The sequence below is a fragment of the Clarias gariepinus genome, chromosome 2, assembly GCF_024256425.1.
Source record: "Clarias gariepinus isolate MV-2021 ecotype Netherlands chromosome 2, CGAR_prim_01v2, whole genome shotgun sequence".
Taxonomy (NCBI): domain Eukaryota; kingdom Metazoa; phylum Chordata; class Actinopteri; order Siluriformes; family Clariidae; genus Clarias; species Clarias gariepinus.
In genome coordinates, this window is record NC_071101.1 from 9,568,896 (window position 1) to 9,581,633 (window position 12,738).

At 41.1% G+C, this 12,738-nt stretch overlaps 1 protein-coding gene across 1 annotated transcript in view; it reads right to left on the bottom strand.

The window, feature by feature from the left end:
* Positions 1-12,738, bottom strand: part of ctnna1 (catenin (cadherin-associated protein), alpha 1) — a 117,970-nt gene that overhangs the window by 25,140 nt on the left and 80,092 nt on the right. The window contains exons 12-14 of the mRNA XM_053516174.1: positions 11,072-11,272; positions 8,298-8,446; positions 782-892 (exon numbers count right to left, since the gene is read on the bottom strand). Coding sequence (XP_053372149.1) covers positions 782-892; positions 8,298-8,446; positions 11,072-11,272 — 461 coding nt within the window. The remainder of the gene's footprint in view (positions 1-781; positions 893-8,297; positions 8,447-11,071; positions 11,273-12,738) is intronic.

A 12,738-nucleotide genomic window follows, 5' to 3' on the forward strand; every position in this document is an offset into this window, starting at 1 on the left:
TTTTTTTTGAGGTGTGCGGCAGTGTATGCGACATTAAACAGAAGAAAAAAAAGAGCAAGATCAAGGCAGGATCTTAAAGCCTTCGCTTCCTCACCTGCATAAAAAAAACTCCCGAGATCAAAACAAGCATCTTTTTTTTTGTACACAGTTATGGTAAACGCGATGCACAGAGTTTCTATAAAAACGGTGCATTACAGTTAAAACTTTAAAACAAAGCTTTTCTAACAAAGTAAATTTGCATCATAAGAAAAAAAAAACAAAAACAAAACATTTTGTTCCTGAAACGAATGCGCACCGTTTGCTCGGAGTCTGTTGGAGTCCGTCCAGCAGCACGAGTCAGACGTCTCCTGGTGATGACTCCGAGTCTCCCAGGGTTTGATCATCATAACAGCAAACACGACACCTCATTGACTAGGCGCGTGGGTAAAAGTGACAGGCCGCGGTATTTGCTAAACTTAGTAATCTAAGCTACACCCGTGTTCATTTAGAGCGTCGTGGGCGTCGCGTGAATCAGCGTTTCGACGACTCTGCCTTCCTGTTTCAAAAATCTCATCACGGCTCTCTGAGGGTTTACCGCGCACCCTGAAATTAGCTCGACTGAGCGTTTCCTGAAATGTGAAGCAGCATTGGAAGCACATTTCACTCACCTACAAGGATATGACATTAAAAAAAGTCTTCATTCAAACGTCTGTCAATCAAACAGATCGAACGACGCCGTGGCGTTAGCATTCAAGCAAAGTGCTTTGGAGTACTGGTTCTTGATTTTCAGTCCGAGTCTTACCCGGGCGCTCTGTCCAGCAATGAGCTGATCGTCCTCGGTTTGCACGCTGGTCCTGCTGCGGGAGTCAAAGTCCTCGGTCTCGAAGTCGGAGTCGTCCAGCTCTTCTGGGGTCTGGAAAAAGCAAGAGACATTAGCACAGAGTCGCTACAAATCTGAAGTTATATTGATTACATCAACACTGTAATGAACCAGGCTAAAATAAAACAACGCAGGCAATAAAGATTAACGTCGTTGATGTGAATCAGGAAACATTTAGGGAAAATAGGTTGAGAAAGTGCAACACATGGTATTGGTGCTAAAAAGTGTCTCATCTGGGTGAAAAAGCGAATTTTCAGACAGGATCATATAACATCATAAAAAAAATAAATCATCCTTAAATCTTATTCCCTTTTTTTTTTTATATGCGTACACATTTATATTTTTATCAGATAAAAGGGACATTTAATAAATACAGTTTTACGCCCTTTTATGTCTGTAGTGTCGGTTACTTTTTTAAAATTCAAATCTTTCAACGGTTTTAACTGTCACTTAAATGAAACTTGGCCGATTTAGATTTCGCATGAAAAGACAAACCTGAAAACGTGTTATAAAACGCACAACTTAAGATACTGCAACATGAATGACATGGTTACAGACACTACAGATTTTTTATTATTTTTTTTTTTTAAATAAAAATAGCACAGAATGCTGTAATTTAAACAACAATTTTCATATACAAGTCATATGCTTCTAGAAGCTTCCACCAATTTTAGTATCAATATTCCTGATAAAATATGAATAATAATTTTAAATGATTGTTTAAAGTGAGACAGTATAACGCTGAAAATGGCCATCATCTCACCGCTGAAGTTAGGAACTTGAAATTTCTCGTGAAAGCGAGATCGGTCACTTCCATGTTGCAGAGACTTCAGAAGTAGCTTCTTTGGCCACACATTTTCCGTATTATATGTTTAACAAAAAAATAAATAATAATAAAATCAGCACCACTACTGTGTTTTGACAGTAAACAAGATGTTCTCTGGATGAAGGCGGGGCTTATTTTCAGATTTAAAACTCACAAATGGAATAAAACACAGGAGAGCCAATTACACTCAGTCCCACTGTTGTGATTTGCCCCTCCTGCGTTTGAGTGAAGTAGCAGTCCGAGTCTGTGCAACACTGCAGTATTTCTAAAGCATTAATAGTCCTGTACTCTACAGAGCCTGGTGCTGCGGACCGGGGCGGTGCGACTCATTTCGTAAATCTAGCACAACACACTGGAGGTGTGACGCAGGGCATATGGGAAGCGTCAGAGGGTCGATCTGAAGTGATGCTGCCACCTCATTTCTTCACACAGCCTCCCCTTCCCTTTCCTCCTCCCTTCCCTCCCCCTCTCTTTCTCCCTGATTCATGGCCTGAATGCCAAGTGAGCACATCATAACTGCACTGCCCTATTAGCATGCAATCAGGAGCAGAGCTAGAGTTTACTCAGAGTGCACGAGGAAATGGTGACAAAATCCCTCAGCGACAACCAGATGGATTTGTAATGGTAGAGGAGAGATGGAGAAAGACCGACTGTGTTTAACCCGCTGTACGCTCGGTTCAGTGGGAGACATGGTGTGTGTTTTCAGGTTCAGCGCAGGTCGTCAAACACAATGCTGTACTGAACACGTCAGACTAATCTAAACATCCAACATGACATTTTGTTATATATGGCAACAAGATGGCGTAGTGGTCGGCACGGCCGCCTCGCACCTTCAGGGTCCGGGTTCAATTCCCACCTCAGGGTCGCTCTGTGCATGGAGTTTGCATGTTCTCCCTGTGCTTGGTGGGTTTCCTTCGGGTACTCCGGTTTCCTCCTTCAGTGCACAGACATGCAGGTTAGGCTAATTGGTGTTGACGAATTGCCCCATACTACCCAGTCACTGCAAGCCGTGCCGGTCTCAAGTACGGTTAGAAAATAAAGGGGTTGTTGGAAAGGGCGTACGGAATAAAACGTGCCAAATGTGAGTGCAGACCAAATACTGCACTGTGGCAACCCCTTGACGGGAGCAGCCAAAAGAGGAAAAAGAGGGAGAAAAAGACGATCTACATGTTACAATGCTATAACAAAAAGTTTGCCCCTTATTGACCTTATTAAATACTTGGGTATGCTGTGGCACGACCTTAAACAAGTCATCCATGCTCCAAAACCGTGATGTGAAAGACTGTTGATTGCTGTTGTTGCGACAATAGTGGCACAACCAGTTACTAGGTTTAGGGGGCCATTACTTTTTTTCATCTTGAACCAGACAGGTTTTAACCTGCCCCGTAATAAATAAAATTACATTAAAACATTCTCCAATTTATTTATTTACCATGCTCAAGTTAATCAAAAAATATTTTTATACAAGTTATACATTCTTGTATAATTACTTTAATTTCTTCTTATTTAATCACTTGCTTCTGTAATATGTCACTCTAGTTTATACCAATCTAAATTTAATTTATATTTATTAATTACATTTTATTTTTTATTTTTATATTTACTGACTCACTTTTTTCTGTTTTCCTATATAGTTTAGATTTTCTTATTTATAATGTTTACTGTGTTGAATTTTATTTGCCTCTATAATCATTTTAATCACTTAGCAGCTCATTTTTAGGTTGATTGGGAAACTTAAAATAAAATAATCAAATTAACTGAGCACTTTATTTAAACTATGGTTTTGTAGAAGGCAGTGTGTAACAGTGGAGAGTTTGATCATTCAGCGTTTTTTTTAAAAAGCAATATTAAGTGCTTCGAATAAAGATCCCGTCCCTGCGCGGCTACAGTTTTTTTTGTTTTGTTTTTTTACAGAAGAGAGACGACTCATTATACCCAGATAGGCATGGATGGCGTCTCCGGTGCAGGATAAGATGGGGTCCCGAACACTACTGCTATAAATACCATCATCTACATAGAGGCTTTACAAACTCAAAGAGGAGCGGGAAGGCAATCTAAGGAGGAGGTCAGTCGCTGATGAAATAAACGAGATCAATGAGGAAGAAAAGAAATCAGTTAAACCGATAAACAGTGAGAACAGCAGCACTACTTTGTGCCCGTTATAAATAATCCTGTGAGCAACCGAGTGATTTCTTCTCAGTTCAGTGCGAACGCATCATCTCGGATCTCCAGAGCTGGATCGGACTCTGGTTTTGAGAAATCTCAGAAGCACAAGTTACAGGCTCGTCCCGGGAACAAATCACAGACGCGCATGTCTGCTCGGATAGAGGAGTTAGAGGGATAAAAATGACCGCTGGTTCGGCCCTGCTGATGGGGCCGTTTGTCCTTCTGATGGACCTCTAATCACGGAGCGTGATGCATTCGAGCGGGGAGAAGGCGTCGCCTTTCGGTGATGGAGGAGGTCAGCTCGAGGGGAAAGCAGATCCTGAGTAAACTTCAGGGGGGAAAAAAGGAAAGAGGGAAAAAAAAATTATCCTCCCCGACTGACTTGCATATTCATTTGTGTAATTAACGTCGTCCTCACCGGCAGATGAGATTTAATGTATTGAAAATCTAAGTGGACTTTAAAGTTTAAACATGTTTTCCTACATCATCAGCCACTTCCTTCCGTTGGTGCCGCAGCATTCTGGAAGCTTCAACTTTCATGCTAACAGCAGCGTCTCCTTACATCTTATCTAGCTAAAATGCTTATCAGAACGATACCACATTCAGGGAATTTTTAACAAGTTGAATGTTTAAATTAGTATCGCTGCTTTTATGCAGAATGTCTGACGAGCTTCGTAGCCTTTCGTTCTAGCCCAGGGTGGAGGGAAAAAAAAAAAATCTCAAGTTGCGTAAATCGGCCTTAAATGCTTATAGTTTCTGTGACGGAAAAAGCCCAAGTCTTTGCTAGGTTTCCCAGCAAAATACAACACTCCCGACGCACACCAGGTCTGACATCATGATAAAAGGTCAATTTTGTGGAGCCATTTTGAGGCTGGCCAGGTATTGTGCTGGTGAAAGCCAGTGGAAATGGCAGCCTCTGGGCAGTTCTCCAGTCGGAGCAGAACAACCGTGGGTCCGCGGGCTGCCTCAGGGCCTCGCCATCACGATTTAATCAATGTGGACACGCATGGGCCGAGGGCTTGCAGAGGAACTCCCGCAGTACAAGCTCTCTATACACGCACTCGCCAGATGATAATAAGACAAAGTGCTAATTAAGACCCCGCTCCTGAAACCAGTTACTTATTATAATGCAAATACAGCATAATTGTTCCCCCCCCTCTCTCTCTAGCTCTGATTCTGTGCTTTACTAAACTCTGGGCTCCTGTACATTATTAATGAGAGCGCCGGCACTGCTCAGGTGGGTAATTTATCCTGAAATGAACCAGCGGATAATGCGAGGCTCCATCTATTTTACACATAATGTAACGTATAAGGGAAGACAGTTAGGTGGGTCTTAACTGTCTGTTAGTAAGGACTTTAATCAGTGAGGGTGAGCTGTTTATGGACTCCGTGTGGGTGTATGCGGCTCAACCTGCTTCCTGTTCCTTAAAACCCAAAACGTTAATACTTGATACAATGACAGACTGAAATACTTAAAAAAAAAAAAAAAAAATTTTAAACATAAATGAAGATTATATTTGCACTAAATAACATTGCCTCTCTAATGGATTCTGGGCATTTTATTACTAATACAAATTAAAAAATAAGGAAAAAGTAACAAAAACCCCAAAAACATTTCAGTTCCATTGGCCAGGTCTTAAATTTATATCGACACTGAAACGGCACATTTGGAAAAGGAGTGAAACAGGAAGCCTAAGGCATTATAGTGGAGAATTAATGGATACTTGGGGAAGATCTGAGGCCAGTGTAGATTATATTTATTTTTTAAATAATAAACAGTGAAATATATGACTTTTAACAAGGCACTTATTTTCGTTTTTAAATATATGCCCTTCTTATAAGGCCACGTCTTTCCAAAATCTAACCAGCTTGGGTAATCCGGGGAAAAAACAAACAAGCAAACAGCAAATCTCATGCCCCCCCCAAACAAAAACACACGGAACAATCGGTGCCTTTGAAACTCGACCTATTAATAAAAAGGAACTTCCTTCCTTAGATAAACAATTCTAAAGTCACTATTCGGTTTTGCAATTTAAAAACTTGTACAGAAATAAAAATTAACCTCATAGTTCCTAAACATCAGTATTACATCACTGTGTCAGCAGCAAGTCACCAAAGTTCAGCTGTAAAGGTAAATCTTGCTGACTGAGGTTATTCTCATTCAATCTTTTTTTTTTTTTTATGTCATCAGAAAACATTTCATTCATACTGAAAAATTGTGCCAGTCTGCAATGTGCTGCGGTATAAGACAGATAAAACATGATGAAGCATTCTGTTAATGTGGATGTGTGTGTGTTAAAAACGGGACAGTGTAATGTAACACACAGCACCATTACCGCCATTCTAAAACAGAATACCCTACAGAAGTGGTTTATTACTCCATCCACTCCAAGGCAATGTTTTAAATGAAGAAATGGTACTTTTGATGCTTTTTTCCGCTCCAGGAGTGATCAACCTCATGGCGTACGCCACTGGAACTCATGTTCAAAACCGGTAATCAGTACTGTATGTGATCATAAGCTCCAGAATCCCTGAGCCATAGGAAGCTTGAACATGCACCCATCTGTTTAAAAGGTTCAAGCCGAGACAGGCGGACTACGGCTACTTTAATGACGCTAACGTATGCGGAGAACATCGGTTTAATTAACGTGTCGCACTTGCCTGAAATGCTGATCATTAGTTTGTAATAGAACTGTTTTCCATTAGCGCGGCGGCTCCACTCCGATCCACATCTGCATATGGAATACACAACTCCACATTACCGGAGATGCCGTTTCTACACCTGACGTAGCCGAATGCTCATGATTAGGAAGATGAGGAGAAACATGAGCAGATATCATCTTTTAAACACCATGCACTAAGATGAGATCAGTCCGAGGTGTAGGAAGGTGAAGAGATGATGTCACAGCTGCTGTTCCTACTGCCTTCGGGTCCTGCGACTCCTATCTAGCCTATTAGTTGTAGCTCAACTTCGATCTCTGCGTCCTGATCACTATTCTGAGTGTGTAGTGAAATCTTGCACAGCGTACCCTGGTGGATGATTAGATCATGAACTTTTTTTTGTATTATTAAACCTTTTTTCCCTCTTGTAAAACACTTGCATTAACAGTAATGTCTAAGTCGAGTTTGATTTAATCCATTTTAAACGATGCTTAAACGATCTTCCCAATGAGTTTAGGAAGTTTAGCAAGCTGCTCCACATGAATCAGGATCTTCACGACCATCTCTGTTTTTATATACATAAAATACAATGGCCGTTCGAGTAAAACCGGGACTTTTGACCATGCACTTTATTTCTCTATATTATCCCCTGCAACACTACTGCACTTATCCATGCCAGCGTTTCACTAGAAAGTGCACTCAGTACGCCGGAGCCATAATCAGACAGCCTGCTTCACGTCTGAAACGCCGGCCTCCCAGGAACTCCTTAAATGGCCCAACCATATGGCAATATTTCCCAGCCGAGGTTTCTTGTAACGTGCAAGGCTTTCTTTAAAAGGTTTGCACAGTTAAAACGTTTTACCTCGGCTAAGAGTCTCATCACCGCACTGAGCTTTAAGTCTCCGGTAAATGTCAATCGCTTTTATGTCACCATTTACACAAGTAAAACTGAACGCCACTGGTATTTTTAATACAGCACCTGAATATTATTTCCCCCCCTCAGAAGTTGCTTAACATTGTTCGTTTAGAATAATGAAAAGAGATTTCTTTTTGTTTAATTCCAAGTAGAAAAGACTTGTGAATGTAATTTAGAAATTAATACACTGTATATGCGCTGGATGTTCATTTAAGAAATAAATTAAAATAATAACAATAAAAAACAGTCGGGTGGGGGGTTTGGGGCAAATTATTCAATGTCAATCTTTTTTTTTTTTTTTTTTTTTTTTAACTCTACTACTGAAGAGGTTCCATAGTCAAGACTTTGATGCTCCCCCTTAAATATTCCCTTTAAAGTCTGAGCAATGCTAAGGATTTGGTTCATTAGAATCATTATATCTTTTAAAACCTTTTATGTATTTTTATAAAAGGTTTTAATAGAAAAAAGGTTTATTACAAGAGTTCGCAAAATATGCTAACTTTATGAAAAAAAAAATGTCATGTTAATTTGTTCCATTACATAACTGAAACATTCATGTCTAGTGCTTCTTTAAACTTTCAATATTTCAGTTCTTTTAAAAGATAAAGTATTTGAATATTTCATCTTCTTTAGCTGACTGACTTGTTGAATCTTTAATTTAATGAGATTTCGTGGTTTTAATTTGAAGTCAGGAAGCGTATTTGACTTCATGGGAGCTGTAATAGGTTACACGAGGAGGTGATCATTAGCCACGCTGCTCACTTCAATGGAAGGAATAAAAAGTTGGCTCTATAAACCATTAGCCTTTTTGAATAGGATGAGAAAGCGATGTGATCCAGAGGATGAAGCCAGGCAAGGCGAGCGTTTACCCGGATCATGAGCACGGCCTTCCTGATGTCCCTCACGCCGTCGTACACCAGACGGGACGCGTCGATGAACTCGTTCTCGTCCACTGGCTGAGAATTCTGGCTCAGAGCCTCCACTGCTGCTTCCACCTGCTCGGTGAAACGTGGCATCACTGCAAACACACACACACAAAATGAGATCAGCAATGTACTGAAAGTACAAAGACGAACACTGATAAAACTTAGGATTCTGGTTGGTCAAAAAAGGTTTATTTCATTCATTCAGGTTTGGCAGACGCCCTTATCCAGAGTCATTACACATCTGAGGGTTAAGAGCCTCAACCCAAGGGCTTAACAGGGACAACTTGAACCGTAGTTCAATGCACTAACCACTGAGTTATCCCTGACCCTTTATTTAAAATAATAATAAAAAAATTCTGGTCTAATTGCTAATACAGTGTAAGAATATGTCTAACTTTTTTTTTGGAAGGAGTCTCCAGTGTCAGTCAGGTGTAACGCTGTTATACACTTCAAAAATCACATCTTAACAAATAGTAATATCTTGAATCTTGTCAAATTTTGCTAATATTTCTTACTAGCTGTGCTCGCAACTTTATTTGCGTGGAATTTAAAATGTACAGCCTGTTGGATTTTGAGATGAACAATTTTTTTTTTAAGGCCGAGTTTTAGTTTTAAGGTCTTTTTTTTCTATTTAAAATTGTAAAGTAGCACATATCTTTTCCGTAGGCCGATTGTGATGAAACAAAGCCTGTATGTTAACTCAAGCTCACCCAGATGGACCTGTGAAAACCCCATTTACATTTACTCAGACACAAATTCCAAAAACCATTTTAATAAGCTCTATTACTCATTTTACATCTCCACAATTTTTTTTTTTCTAGACTAATTTACTTATGGGTAAATTCCTTGCTTGATTGGCAAATGCCACAAATTAGGAAAATTACCAACTAAAAGAACAATATTTTTTAGTGTTAATAATCTTACATTTGCTTTGCTAACTGTTGATATATTGGAACAGATTTAAGATACTTCACTTGCCAGTGTGTGTGTGCATGTGTTCCATGCAGTGTGGAAGCTTCACTACATTAAACCCAACTATAAATTAGTAAACAGTACAACATTCTGTAATAAATAAAATTATTAGTACTGGCAGACTACTGTGGTGTGAATTTTGTAAAAACTTTTTGAATGTCACATTTTCCTAGTAAACTTCTCAAAGTCACGGTGCTAACAGGTAAGTGCGCTTCCTCACAGCACACGGTCTTCGATCATTAACTTATGATCGAGTTTCAGTCAAACGACTCGATTCATCAGGGATAATTAGAACCTGATTAAAAGACATTATTAAAGACGAAGGTGTGTGAGAAAGCCGGTGTAGGTTTGTGTGAACTATCCGCAGTGAGATGGATCTAAGACGGCGCTGTGATTTACTGGGGACTGGCCCGGCTGCTGGAGTTTAATGAGCACTCGGGGCGAACTTTTAATCAGCTTCCTCACGCGGCCAGGAAGCGCAAAGTCTCAAAGTCATGCCGCACCTTCATCAGGCTCGGCGTCTGACGGAGCCGCGGGTGAAAACGGAGACCGTGCCTCGGCTTCGGCTGGATTATGCTCAGACAAACGTCCTGACAGAAACCACCATCATTAGTTCTACCAATCGTTTGGAACTCGAGCGGTGTTTAAGTCGAGCTTGCTTTAATGCCTTAATACTACACACACACTTGCACCATACTGAATACAGGAAGCTAAAACCCTCTCAGTATATTATTGATTATTAAACAGAGGCCATTTTTCCTGCTTTCATTTACATCTGAGGTTCTCACCGAGGTTCACAGTGAACACGTGCCATTATTTTTTCTTTGTGGGCTTATAAAATGCGTCTCTCAGCCAGTTACTGGAGCGCAAAGGCCAAACAAGGTAATAATAAACTAAACCTAAAAGAAACAAATTCAGGTAATTTCCTCATGCTTGCAATTTTTTGCTTGAAAAAGCTCCCCGAGATGGCAGTAGGAAGAAACCTTGAGAGGAACCGGACTCAACAGGAAACCCATCCACATCTGGGTGATAACGGATAGCAGGGATTAACCTGCATCTTATTGCGCGAGACTGGAAGCAGCCTACTTGACGCAGGTCCTTCTAAAATGGTGACTTTTTAATGGGGCAAGTGAGAAGGAAACATTTAGGCACAAATCTGTCTGACCAAGTTTGAGACGAGACAGGCTGTGTTTCTTAGTAACGTATTAAAAGAGAGAGAATGAACTTCTCGTGTCTCCGGTAAGACGAGTCAGAACCAGAAGTCGTATTTACAGACGTTTCACATTTGAAGTGTTCACTTTATTATTAGGAAGCACTTGGCACGCTGTTATAAGGAAATAATGGATATTGATGTAGAAACCGTATCCCTGCTTTGTTACACTGATTTTAGTTTTCTAGAAAGAAACTCCGAGCGGTGTATATAAGCTCCAGGCATCGCCTACAAAACAGCACAGGAGCGCTCGGTTCTCCTGACTGCGGCAGGCCCCGGACCAGATCTGAGCGCTGTCGTGATGAAAGCAGCACTACGGCTCATTACAGGTTCACCGCCTCGCTGGAGCAAATCCGATGTCACCGTTTCCTTACGAGCGTTGTTTGGTTTATATTACAGCCTGGAACGCGGGGTTGGCGCATAAATATTTATGAACAGGAGGTGGAATTTTATCCCGTTCTGTCAGCGCTGATCGAGTGTACCCGCGTCGCTGCTACACTGCAGCACCGTGATCTTACATTTGTAAAATCTGTACCTGTATCAGTCAGGAGTTTAGTGGCTTCCAGAACTTTCTCGGTGTAAACTCCGGGCTCGTAGTTGTCCATCTCGGAGGTGACGACGTGCACGACGCGGGCGGCTCGTCCTCGGATGGCCCCGGCCGTGCGGTCCAGCCCGTCCACGTCCCTCTCCTGCAGGGCGATCACACACTTGTTCACGTCCTCCAGGATGTGGTTCTCTGAAAACACAACAACAGCAGGAATAATCAGTGCGTGAAGAACAAACTGTAGCGATTTCAACAAAGGTCACGGTCACAAAGCAGCTTTACAGGGTCAAAAACTAATTATGGAAACGAGTTTAATAAAAGTGTGTTAGGGAATATGTTTAAATTATAGCCATCGTATGAATATGAAACTGTACGTTTATATAATTATACACTCCAGCTCGTATACGTATAATAAGGAATTTGGCAATAATTGGGTATCTTTAATAACCTTTCGCGTGCTCATCACCTCTAGGTTGGACTATTAGTTTATGCACCAAGTTGAACAACCAGACAACTAGCCGTTACAAGATTCAGCTAGTCCAGAATGCAGCAGCGAGAGTCCTCATTAGAACCAGAAGATACGAGCACATCACCTCTATCTTATCCACACTGCACTGGCTCCCTGTGAAATTCTCAATTTTCAAAAAATCCTACTTTTGACATATAAAGCATTAAATCGTCTCGCGCTGCAGTATCTGAGTGAACTGCTAGTGTCTTACGATCCGCCACGCCTACTTCGATTAAAGGATGCAGGCTCTTTGTCAGTACCATGTATTATGAAAACTACAGCTGGGGTCAGAGCTTTTTCTTACAAAACACCAAAGTTATGGAATAGTCTTCGGAGAGCCAATTAATGTTCGGGACTCGGCCACAGTCTCCATGTTTACGTCCAGACATAGAGTATTAGGTGAACTGGTATGTTCTATAGTTCTTTTGATTGTGTAAAGCTGCTTTGCCACAATGACAATAGTTGAAGGCCGCTATACAAATAAAATTAAACTAAAGAAAAAAAAAAAGCATACATGTAGAAAGATTTTTAAACTAGGTTAAAATGAACACACCGAATTTCTAGTACCTAATAAACGATAAATAGCTCATGTGTTTCGTGATGCATAAGCACGTGCAGTCTTTTCCAGCACTGATGACACGTGAGCGCTCTACTCCTCTTACCTACTGCCGTACCCGCAGCACAGTAATCAATCAGTCTCTCGAGTTCACTGCTTCACAGTCTAGTTTGGGAGAAATACTTCTAAGCGGACACTTGTACTGTTCGGAGATCAATTGGAAATGCTAATTAGTTTCGGTCGCGTATATATCAATCCTGCTAAATATTTCAGCGTCGCCCGTATCTTCACAAACCCAGAAGGCCATCAATTCTAACGGCGTGCTGTGCCGCACCCGCTTTTGTCTGCCCCGAAAGAGGCTAATCGAGCGCTCGGTATGCGGTAACTGCATTCGCGGGAGCTTCATGGAGCTGACTAGACACAAGCGCGATCATTATTCAGGGGCCGGCGAAGAAAAATTACAAGCCGACTCTATCCACTTAATTGCTCTTAAAAGCACTTCCTCGGAGGGCGGTGATCGAGAACCAGACGGCTCTATTGTGCTCCCGTGTCACCAAACCCGATCCTGCTAAGCAGGAGGGAGAAGAAAAGCAA